General features: G+C 40.9%; 1 protein-coding gene across 3 annotated transcripts in view; it reads left to right on the top strand.

The window, feature by feature from the left end:
- Window positions 1-11396, top strand: part of OCRL (OCRL inositol polyphosphate-5-phosphatase) — a 63938-nt gene extending 52542 nt beyond the window's left edge. For 2 of the 3 annotated variants that reach the window (XM_037822792.1, XM_037822790.1), the window contains 6 exons: window positions 3179-3202; window positions 5962-6078; window positions 6986-7070; window positions 7685-7812; window positions 8611-8722; window positions 8933-11396. In XM_037822792.1, coding sequence (XP_037678720.1) covers window positions 3179-3202; window positions 5962-6078; window positions 6986-7070; window positions 7685-7812; window positions 8611-8722; window positions 8933-9057 — 591 coding nt within the window. In that variant the 3' untranslated portion in view covers window positions 9058-11396. The remainder of the gene's footprint in view (window positions 1-3178; window positions 3203-5961; window positions 6079-6985; window positions 7071-7684; window positions 7813-8610; window positions 8723-8932) is intronic. The other variant, XM_037822791.1, reaches the window with a different exon arrangement.
- Window positions 11397-12611: the final 1215 nt, after the last annotated feature.

The raw sequence follows: 12611 nt of genomic DNA, 5'->3' as shown, positions 1-12611 counted from the left end.
CTCTTCACTAGGTGTTTATTTTTTCATATTGATCTAACCACCCATTTCTTATCCTTTATGTATATAGTTTATGTTTCTTCTCTCTGTATTACACATGGAACTTATCAATTTTAGAACTTCATTTTCTGTTCAGTTTTCTACTTTTTATTTTTTCTATTTTAAAATTTGAATCTTCTACACGTTATGACTCTTTTACGTTATTTAAACATGCATTTACTACTGAGAAAATCCGTCAGTGTTAGGGTAAAGAATGATTTGCATTGCATGTATAGTGTGCCATTGTTGCCCAACAAAGGAAATTGTGAACTAGGTTCTCTTTTTTAAATGCGATCAACATGTAGTGTTTTACAGAATGGGCAGGTCAGTTGAACTAAGTGCTTAGTAATAATTTTAGGACTACCTTAAGAATAGGCTGCTTATTAGTGGGCCACATGATCTGTTTCTAGTTTCAGAATTGATTTTAGTGTTGAAATAAATGTAATTTACACTTACTTTCTATATGCCTGTACCCTGAGAAGTAGACTCTCAATGCAAACTTGCTGTCCCTCCACCTGTGTCTAATCAAAGCCCTTTTGTGCCTTTTTTTCAGTGATTTCTCTTGTATCCATTCATTTCTAAAAATATATTCTTTTCCCATTATTAATTAATGTTTTTACCTTCGTATGCTTGACCTACCTTGATAGCCTTTGAACAATTCCCTTTGCCTCTCTGTCTTTCTGCCCTTCAATTCTTCCTATCCAGGGCTATCAGATTGATCTTTCTATGATGGTGCTTTGGGGGCCATCATTTCTTTGCTAAAAAGTAGCCAGTGGCTTCCCCATGCCTGCTGAATACAATCCAGATTCCTTAACCTGTCATTCAAGGTCCCCCATAGTCTGGCTTCAACACCCCTTTTCAGATTTATTTCCCACTATTTTCTCAACATACCTCATGCTCCCCACAAACAAGATGATGGACTACTCCCATTTCTGCCCCTTCCAATTATACTATCTCCTCCTGAGAATCTTTTAAGGGCTAGTTAGGTCCCATTGCCATTGTGAAAATTCCCCCAGCAACCCCAACTGAAAGCCATCCCTCCTTCCTTTGAACCCCTTTTCTGCTTGTTTTTGTTTTTATATTGTAACCATTTATTGAGAACTCATATTCTGAATTAGAACAGTATCAGGCCATAAGTTCTGGAACTCCTCACCCCAACTTGGTTGTTAGCCAGGGTCAGGGGCCATGTCTTTTTCCTTTATGTATCTTCATCTCTATGCTTCACCCCCTGACCCCCCTTTCCAGCTCAAAGAAAATTTCTCTGAGAGCCTTGGTTGACTGATTAGTGTACGAAAACACCGCCTAGTTTTACTCATCATGTGTCATGTATTCATGAGGGGAAAACTAGAGAAGTCTGTCAGACAGGTGGGTTATCAATTTGATAACAAGTAGTCCTAAATTTTAAAAAAGATTGTGCTCCAAAATTGAGTGAAATTAGATGTTTCACAAATAATTTTCACACTAAAAAATATTATAATACAATACTATAAATATTGTATGTTCTAGGACGTGTTATTACTCTGATTATTTGGTCTTATGTGTGGTATGTAAGAGTCTAGGTAAGCCCACAAATGCCTATGTAATTCATAATGTATCTAGTCATACTAAAAACCTAATCACCAAAGATAGCAGTAGTTTGGGGGAAATTGGAGTCTGCATTACAAATTGGAACATCAGGGAATGCATGTACCCTGCCCCCTCTACTCCATGCATCTCTGACAGTAAGATTGTCATGTTTTTACCATTTCTCCTTTTACCTATCAGACACGAGACATGGGATTTATACTCTAGATCTTAGTGGCTATAGCAGGATTGGGAGAATTGAATAGCTTTGAAATGCAGACCTTCGGCTTCCACACTGCACCACCACAACTCTACCACCTCTTGGTTTTAGACTGCTTCCCTGTCCCAATGAGATAAATATTATCCCTGTTTTAGAGATGAGTAAACTGAGACTGTATGAAATTTAGTAACTCACCTAGTCTGTACAAAATTAATAAGCAGCAGAACCAAGACTTGCATCTAGGTCTGTCTAATACTAATGCCCTTACTCTTTCCATTAACCATGCTGCCTTGTAACTAGAATTCCTCACTGTGATTAGTGCATTATGGAGTGGAATACATTCCTACAGCTTTTGCCTGCCTCTGTGCAGGAAGCAATCGCATTATCCTTTGTGAGTGTCCAAGGGAGCATATGGCTGTGGGGTCAGACAGACGTGGGTTCTATTCCTGATTCTGCCATTTACTACCTAATATTAAGTATGACCTTGGACAAATAATTTAAGCTCTGAGAGCCTCAGTTTCTTCATCTGCAAAATGGCAGTAATTTCTGTTTTGCACAAATGTGTAGATTAAATGACATTGTATGTAGGCACTTCACTCAGTTCCTGGTACGTGCTCCCTCAGTGGCAGTGATAGTTATCATTGCTCTTATTAGTGGACAAAAAGCACAAAAGACAAAGATGAAAAGGTACCTCCCCCCTCCCTACTTCTCTTCTCTTCTCTTATAACCTGTAGGAAAACACAGTAAGGGATAATGATGGGTCTTCTGGCCCAGAAAGGTTTGAAATGAAATTCATTTACATTTCAGAAGGACCTGCAGATTTAGGGACTTGAGGGGCCTTTGAGGAGGGGTGTGGGTTTGGGGAGATGGGAAGCAGTCTGGGATACTGCTTAGGAGGATATTCAGGGTGAAAAGAATGGCAATGGGGAGGAGAGAAGCTTGCCATCTCCTTCCGTGTGGCCACTGTTGGGCACACAAGCAAGGCCTTCCCTTGAAGTGGTGTTCAGGTAAGGTGGGAGGCCACACAGTGTAGCAGAAGGGCCTGACTCCAGGAAACATCCATGGGCATTTGGCTGGGTCAGCTGGCAGCTGCCAGAGGGCACCAAAGTGCAGGACTGAACATGTATGCTTCTTGAGTGATACTCTCAATAAACTGAACGAAAATGTCATATGCCTATTAGAAAACTTTGCTTATGGAGAATGTGTTCCATTTTCTACAATGATAATTTATTTGAAGAATTCAAAGCCTTTTAAAGCATATGTGTTTAGTAAGCTAGTGAGTTCTAATAATAATGATCTGTTTCTGATTCTAATCATTTTCTATCTGTAAATGACTTTCTTTTCCTGCTCTGCTCTCAGGAAGAAGACAGCTTCCTAGAAAAGGTAATGCAATCCACTGGTGGTTATGAGAGTTTCCTTGTACTTGATTAACACTTAACTCTGGTCCCTAGAATTTGTCCCTAGGCTTTCCCATGTCAGAGACCTCTGACTCAGTGATAATCCTCCAAATTCCTGCCAGCTGTGTTTGAGTGTGTCTGAAGTACAAGAAAGATATTTACTGCACAGGTCAAGTCATTGAGCCTCAGTACAGAAAAGCAGTAGGGCTCAAGGTTCTAGAGTTTTGTTTTAAAATGAGAAATAATCGAAGAGCTGTCTTGATATATATGAAAGCTCATGAGGTAGAGGAAGATAATGCTTAGCTCTCCTCCATTTTCTGTTGCATTAAGAATTATTTGGAGTTCATGATAATAGCGACTAATCTCTGAAAAATACACAGATATGGTCCAGAAATAGAGTATAGAGTAGAATCATGGAGCTGAACAGGATTTTATGGATTCATCTGGTCCAGTTCTCTGCCTTCAGACAGGAATAAGATATTTTCTCCATTCCAAGAGCTGTGACAACTAAGGCCCAGGAAGGATGAGAAACTTGCTAAAGTCATACTGCTCCTGGTAGCTGGGTTGTGGGGTAGAGGGCACTAGAACCCAGGTCTCTGGAATGCCTAGTAAAGCACTCCTATAGCATCTCACTGTCTTCTTATCAGTGACCTGGAGAACTGCCTGGATCCACGTAGAGGAATATGGGATTGATAAACATTCTTTGAGTACTTTCATATAGTATCTAATGTGACATTCCCATTTGGTGGAATTTAATGTATTTTGATGATGGGGATGGCATACTGTTTTTATGATTTCATTATTAGCACTAAGATTACAAAGTGTGGGCTTCTCAGGTACTGAATGTGTTTTGTTGAGAGAAGACAAAGTGAAAAGTAACGAAGTGAAACAAAGGTTTCCCTCTGAAATTTAGGATCATTTTATAGAATTTTTAAAAGGTGTTGTCTCTTGTGCATGATCTTTCTCTAGACTTCAGAGACACAGGTATGACATTTTGTGTTTTCACTCGTGGGTTTGAAAATGGAAAGTGGATGGTATATATAACCTACTGACACTATTAACCTTTTTAAACCACTAAGGTTTGAGACAGCTGTGCTTCCTAGCCCTTCCCTGTTAATAGCAGGCGATGTTATATGTTTTCATCTTTCCTGGACAATGCCTTGTATTGCCTTAATGACTAAATACAGGAAGAGCTCCAATTGGATGTCAGGTTTTTTAAAATTTTTTTTTAAGTGCTGAATAATTTATATATGTTTGGAGACATATGTTAAAGAATCTATACATGTGTTGTATTTGGTCTAGGAAGTTAGCAGAGTGCATTATCGACAGTGTTTTGGCTCAGAGAAGTGGATACCTAGATTTAATAATTGCAACCTGAAAGAAGTTAGTAAATGAGCCACTGATAGATGTTCTGGCAACTATAGGGAGCATGCATCCATCGAATGATAAAAATCCCAGGGAAAGAAAGAAAGGAAGCAAAATGAATTTAAAGGAAATAGTTTTTAAATGATAATCAACTGTCATGCTCCTTTTCTTTCCCTTACCTCCTCAGAAAGGCACTGCAGGCTTTAAAAGGTCATCAGTGCTTACTATAGAACATAATGTTTAAAAGAGACCTCTGCTGTGTTGCACTCTACATGGTCTCTGTGGAAGTTGTGAAATGCTTATTTTCTTTTCTTTAAAGCTACATGGCTGGGAGTAGTGGATGGAATTTACATAACAAATTATAAGTTACAATTATAAATAAAGATGAACACACAGAATATATGACCTTAAGCCGGAATTGGGGGTCAGGGGAGGGTGTAGAACATTAGTCAAAGTTTTCTCCACTGGGATTTTACTGAAGGCTGCCTCTAGATACCTTTTAACCTATTTCAGTTGTTGTTTTTATGTAATTTATATTTACTGTATAAACATAAGATAATTAAGTTTATTCTCCAGCCATTTTCGAACTCAAATTTAATTATTGATGTAATTTATGTCACTTCTTTTAACATTCTTTCAGAAGAATCTAACAGAAAATAAAAGGATAAGTGAAAGGAGTAGAAGCCTTAGATATCTTTGCACAGCTATTAATATAAAGAATAACTTTTGGACTCAGACTCTAGACGTTTTATGGTATTTCTGGCACCTGGTTTGCTGTATTCAGTTTACTGTTTTTGGATCTTAAGGCTTACAAGTGCCTTAACCTTAGAACTTCTGTCAAGCCTGAAATTTTCATGTGGGTTTAATGTACAGCAGTTGTTGTTAATTCCTGAGAACCAAAGAACTTCATTTAAATCAACAACGGAAATAGTTCATACTTGTGGTAAGACCTGAAGGAAGAATAAGTTAAAGTAAGCAAAAACCTAAGTGTGGACACTGGTCTCTCAAAGTTCTGCATTGACAAGTGTAACTTAATGGTCCACAAGTCACTGGTGGTGTGTGGGCTGTACTGTAACTGTCTTGCCAGAGCACTGGTTGTTGAAAAAATATCTAACCCAGAATACATCACATAATAAACATAGTAAACCCAAATGAAAGCTTAACAGTTAAATGAAGCATTTTGGAAAGAAGATCCTTTAACTGTGGGAATCAGTATCTAGTGTCTTCTGACCAGGAGTGTCTCCAGTGAGAAAAAATGAAAAATCTGAAGAGATAAAGATCAGATTGTACCTGCATAAGCAGAACTTGAAGGCAATTAAGTTACACACTAAAGAGTTTATTTTGAGACCCCTTTGATTCTCATCCCTTTTCATCTATTAGGAGAAATCCCTTCTGCAGATGGTTCCCTTGGATGAAGGTACCAGTGAGATACCCCTTCAGGTCCCCAAGGAGATCTGGCTTCTAGTAGATCACTTACTTAGATATGCCTGCCACCAGGTAAGTGAGAGTAGGCCTGCCCTGCAGCTTTGGAAGATATGTGAGTACTGTGTGCAATTATACTACCTCATGTTAGTACAGTGCTTTCAGCTTTTCTAAGCTGCCTCCACCCAGCAGCACTGCCAGATGACCTGGGCAAATGGTAGATAGTATCTTTTTTTACAAATGTGAAAGCTGAAGCCTGCAAGCTAAGAGGTTTACCTATGATCCTAGCATAAGTGTAGTGGCAGAGCCAGAACTGAGAATACATGTCTCTGGCTATATGGTCTTTCCGCTGAGTCTGTAATGCCTACTTGAGCTTTCATGGAGGCATTATGGATTTTAAAGTCCAAAGCAAACTTCAAGACCATTTCTTTGACTTGGTCCTAATTTTTCTTTTAAATCCTAGCTCAAGTACCAGTTGCCCCCTCCTTCCAACCCAATCCCCCTGCTCCCAAAAATAAATTTCTTGGGACCAAATTGGAGGATAATATTTTCTTATCCACTGAAGAGTAATATTACTTGAAAGCAAAATTTAGTATGAACGTGCCAGTTACACTTGCCCCAGCATTCAGTAGTATCAATATTTGAGTGTGGTTATGCTGTTGGGATTCTGCCTTTGTATTTCTTTTTTCAAGAGATTAGAAGTGAAACATCTGACTTCCTGGTCTAAAGATCTTTTCCCTTGCCATATCTGGTATAGGCTAAAGCCTTCAGAGATAATTTTCTTGTTTGAAATCAAATTTCACACTGATTATAGAGATTCTATAGGGAAAAAAATGCTACTTTTCACACCTCCATTCCTAATTATTAATACTGATACCACCTTCCCTTTTGCTTCCTCTTGCTCCTCCGATCCCTGGGTGATCTTCAGAAACTTATAGGCAATTGTCTTTCCTTGTTCCCTTCATTCTGACTTCTTTGGTAGGAGGACCTGTTCCAAACCCCTGGAATGCAGGAAGAGCTACAGCAGATCATTGATTGTCTGGACACCAGCATTCCTGAGACAATCCGTATCCTTTCCCGTAGAGGCTCAGGAAGCTGCATGAATACTTGGGCCAAACTCTTCTTCCCACCTACATTTGATTTTCGTGTTTCCATATTTATTTTCTTCATAATTGTCTTTTATTATAGGGCAATTGTTGACTATACTGTTGTTTCTCAATTTCTTTCAGGAGCTTTTGACCTCTCTGTGTATCTGACTTACTGAAAGGAGTCAAGGGGGAGATGACAATGACTTTTAATAGGCCTGGAACATAGGACCCACAGCACTGGTACTGTCCTCTGTCAGGTGATTGATCACTCCTGCTGACACATGTACCGTCACTGAGACAGGGAAAAGGATGCAAAACATTGGCGGCTAGTTTGTAGAACCGGCCCAGTGTGAAATACTGTTCCGCACGCTCTGTTCCCCTGACTCTGAATCTGGGCCAAATCCTCCATCAGTCTCTGATCAACTGCGACAACTCCGCTGCAGGATACCTGGGCCAATAAAATATCAAACCCTAGTTAGGACCAGTGTGCCCTGCATAAGAGGAGGGAATCAGTCTGTGGGGGAGTTTGAGGCTGGAAGTCTTTGTGTTGCCTTTTTACTGGAGCCCCTATCCCTTGACTTCAGTTAATTCAGCTGGCAGTAATCACTCTGTGGCTGAAGCACTACTCATTTTCCTGGAAGCCCTGCCAGAGCCAGTCGTCTGCTATGAGCTGTATCAGCGATGCCTTGACTCTGCCCATGATCCCCGTGTCTGCCAACAGGTAAGTTTCATTGATCCGAGCCTGTGTTGGGGGCAGGATCCCCCCAGACAGAAATGATGAATTTTGTAAAGCCAAATAGGCAGCTGGCTATGTGGTGGGGTGGGTCTGGCTTGGCTATTCATTGCAGACTCAAAACAGCATTGTGAGCTGGGACCCTTAAATTTTAGGTTGTGTTATTTCATATTTGCTGCCTTTTCCCAGGTGGCCTATTTCTGTTTACAGAAAACATAACAGGGTAGATACGTCTGCTCTGGGATAAGATTGGTGAAGCTGGTTGTGCATAGAATTCTGACTGACACTACGAAGAAGGGGGGGCAACACCTAGGAACCTTTCTTTTTTGTTTCTTGGTGTGTGTTTTTAATCCTGAAAGAATTTTGATGCACAATGGCTGAGAATACCTCTGAATTAGACTAGTGAATATTGGGAGGACATTCCCCATCCATGCTAAGTGGCATTGTGGAGAAAATCATTCAGCTTGAGAGGTGCCATGGCTTTTTCCATTTGGGAAAAGAGCAAATTTATACAACCTACTTGTGAGGCAGAGTGTGCATGCAAACGTATCACAACTGCCTGGCCTGCTCATTGACTGGATGGGGGCCAAATGGTATGACCATTCTGATCTTGAAGTTAAAACTTGACACATATGTTGGTCCTGGGTAAATAATGGAGGATTATGGTAGATGAATGGGATTCTGGAAGGGTTGGATTACAGACTACTTTTATGGCAGCTCTAAAGTTCTTCCTCCCTTCTTCTACCTGTTTTCCCAACTGCATCCCCCCCCCTTTAAAAAAAACAGGTGATTTCGCAGCTTCCAAGATGCCATAGAAATGTTTTCCGTTACTTGATGGCTTTCCTTCGAGAACTCTTAAAATTCTCTGAATACAACAATGTCAGCGCCAAGATGATAGGTAAGACTACTTCATAATGATGACTGTTTGGAAGTGTTTGTTGAGAACAACTTGTGCATAATACAGTGTGTACTTTACTTAATGTATAGACACATGACAGTCACTTTCATCCTGCTGTCCTTATCCCCAGTCCCCCAACCCCCAAACCTGAGGTTTTGCTTAGGTTATGTGTGACAAAAGTTTTTCCCTTTTTTTTCTCTCGTCCTCTAGCCACTCTCTTCACTAGTCTTCTCCTAAGGCCTCCACCAAACCTTATGACAAGACAGACTCAGAGTGACTGCCAGCGTGCTATCCAGTTCCTCCTGAGTTTTCTGCTTGGGAGTGATGAAGACTAATTCATTTCCTCTTACAACTCTCTGAGATTCTAGAAGTGCAAGATCTTGATCTCAGAGTATTTCAGAATGGTTCGCAAAGTCGAGCCACAGAAAGGGTCTGTTGCAAAGTTTCAAAGCTGTTGGCATGAAAAAGTTCTATTTATAATGCAAAAAAGAAGAGTGTTTCCTAATCCCTCCTCTACCCGTTTACCATATCTTACACTGCAAAATACTTTTAGACCTATATTGCCAAGCCAAAGTTACCATATTTTGGTGTTTTTGTGTTTTCTCTTTAGAAAGCAAAGAGATCTTATGTATTTGTACTTCTTCACCTAGGGAGGTGTTTGTTGCCCTCACACCCAGTTGTCATGATTGTCTCTACACCTAGGTTCTGAAGTGTCCCATTCTAGGCATATGAGCACTATGTGCTGTAACTCAGATTTGTCTGTAGTCCTTCATCTAAAGCAGTCTTGATCCATCCCCTCCCCATATCTCTCCTTTGCACTCCACTCCACTAGTACTGTCACTTTGAAGGAAGTCTGGGTTGGGCTAGTGACTCTTTGGGTGTCTTCAACGGTGAGTTAACTGTCTACATATGGTTGTTACATGCATTCATGTATTTCTACAGTGGCATCTGTATGTCTCTGTAACATTGGCCTTGCCATGGATCTGCGATGGGTGGAACCATATTGTCTTGTCTCACAGCACATTTAGTAATATAACTTTAGGGACTGTAGGAGATAACATCCCATTGATGTGAGAGAATCACAACCAGAATGGAAGCATTTGGAGCATTTCAAGAGTGAGTATATTCACATTTGACAGGTCCTGCTTCCTGCCATCTCTTTCCTGTTCCCCTTTGGATTAGAAGTGAGGACTGATCCTGGGTGTCTGTGAGACGCATCCCCCACTTACCTCCAGAGCTATACTTGCACCACAGTAAAAAGGGGAGTCTGTGCACCTCAAGCTGGCCTCTCTAGGGATATAGCTCCTTCCCACAGGAGGATAGCCCTCCAGTTTCCTGAAGTACCAAGGGGCGGATGTAGCCTCCTCCCTCAGCAGAGCTGACTCTGGGCTCTACAGTCAGCCCCTGCAAGTAAAGGATTTAGAGCCTCCCCGGGCTCACCCAGTCACCTTATCCAGTGTTGTCTAAGAGAGACTGTGGACAGTGGGACCAACCAAGCACCTTATCTCTCTCCCACCCGTATCTCTCTCCTACCTGAGACAACTCTCTGAGCTTTTCATTTATTCAAGCTCTGTGGGGCAGCCTTTTTTTTTTTAATGAATCTATGTTGGTTGGCAAACAAGCTGCCACCAACCACTGACTGTAAAACTGCCTGATGCAATTGACTTCCTCCTGGTTGTCTTTCATTAAAACCACTGAGTTGATGCATTCTTGCCTGATAACATTAAATCCAAGGAGCATAATGTACAGGCTCTGTGTATGATCTTGGGCCTTGACTCCATGACTCTTTTAGTGCATCTACGGAGAGGGGTGTGGGAAACACTACTACCGAATGGTTCTCCAATTCCCCCAGCTCTTCAAATGTGTGTTCTTTGGGGAAGAAGAAGTACATATCTTGTAATATACTGGTTAAACACTTTCCTGAATGGGAGTTATGAAAGTAGGAGTCGAGTTATTTGTGCCAGATAGCTGACTATCTGAGTGAGCAGGAGATGGACGTTCAACCTAATTAACAGAAGAATGAGATCAGGAAGTGGTCACAGGAGAGGCAGATTATAGAGGCTGGAGGAAGACGGTAACAGAGACAGGGAAATTCCTTTCCTGGGCATGTTTTCTAGTATGTTACCAACCTGGGATCTTTGGGTGATCAAAGATGTGCTTAGTGGAAGCCATGTGCAGCACACTGCAGCCATCCTATGTATTTCTTCATAAGGTTAAAGCACTCAGTTGGTTTGCCACCTGAACCTTTTTTCTAGCTCTGATCATTGGATGTGTTCAGGGTTGAGGGTTTTTTAGACAATCTCTAGGAAGGGGAGACAAGAAGTAGACCAGACATAAGAAACCCACTTCCCTACTGTGCCTATTCCAGGACCCCAACCTCTAATTCCAAAGTACCTCTAATATACTATTTCATAGCTCCTCTAAAGTAGGATTTCAGATCCAACTGATAGGGAAGGACTCTGCCTTTTGATTTTAGGGAAGAGATGGTTAAAATCCATCTGATAAAGTTGAATTAGTCTCCCTTTCGTTGTTTTCTGATTCTTGTTCAGTAATTGTTTGTTATATTCCCTGTAATGTCATGGTCACTAAGCAAAGCTGCTAGTGGGATTCTGTATTTCATGTCATCTTTTTTATTATAATTTATTACAAATTTTTTTCTGAATAAATATATGTTGCATGGAAAATCAATGTGTGATCTTGGTGAGTAGGAACTGAGGAAGGAGGCTTAAGTCACTGGATTCTGCTTGCCTATACTGTCATTGCCAGTCCATTACAAGGAAATGTCATTTGCAAGAATATTCTGTGTATTAGCCCTTAGAGATGAGAAACAGCCATGAATTCAGACACTAATACAGAAGTAATGTATTTTCAGAGGCTAGCCAAAGTACCCTTATTTTTAATTCTAAGGATTCAGGCAACAAAGTGACCCCATTAGAGGAAAAGATGTTTATTCTTAATGCACATAAATACCACATTGGGTCAGATCCCTCGAGCCCCAGAAATCTGACCAGTGCCAATATATATAATATACACCAGTTTTCCTTGTCGATAGAGCCTCAGTAATTTAGACATGCCCCACAAAGAGCCTGTTTTTACATGATCCATTTTGCAACTTTTGAAAACCAATTTTGAATTTTTATTACCTCTCGGAATGGTAAAGTCCATGAATTCAGTACTTTTGGTGGGGGAGGCGGTGCTCTAATATGAGCTCTAGCACTTCAAGAGAAAACCCCTAGTTTGAGCATGGTGCCTTTGTCCCCCTGCCATTCATCATGAGTTTAAGGGTTTTGAGTCTGTTCCCTTTGAGACTGAAGAGGCCCAGCTGGAGGTTTCTTCTCAGCTAGGCCCCTCTTCCAGTTCCCTCCAACTGTGAACTTGGCCCTGGTGAATGTGTTGATTCAGTGTTGTCATGAAGTTTTTCTAGTCCCACCCAAAGCTTTGGCAGAGGGTGTTTCCTTTTGAAAGTTATCTCCTCACCCCACCCCCAACACCCCCTACATGGATGGAGACCGACACCCAGCAGTTGTCACACTGCAGGAGGCAGTGTGGCATAGCAGCCCCAGTGGCCTTCCTTTCCAGAGGCTTGAGAGGAAACTGTCCCTGGTTGCTGGGCTTCTTTTATAGGAGAGGCATTGGGGCCTTTCTGAATATAGGACAGGTTGAACAGCCAGCCCTTGCTATGCCTAAAGCTACACGTTGTGACAGTGGAATCATGAAAGATTAGGGAGAGAAACTTAGTGATGAGCTAATTCAATATCCTTGTTCTAATAGGTAAAGTTAGATCAGGAGATGACTGATTGACTTACGGTCACTTAGGTTAGTGACACAGTATACCATAGTGGACAAAAATAGCTTAAGCTTTGGAGTTAGACCTGGTTATTTTCTCTAG

Source organism: Choloepus didactylus, chromosome Y (assembly GCF_015220235.1).
Source record: "Choloepus didactylus isolate mChoDid1 chromosome Y, mChoDid1.pri, whole genome shotgun sequence".
NCBI classification, from domain to species: domain Eukaryota; kingdom Metazoa; phylum Chordata; class Mammalia; order Pilosa; family Megalonychidae; genus Choloepus; species Choloepus didactylus.
This window is presented reverse-complemented; position numbering and strand designations above follow the sequence as displayed.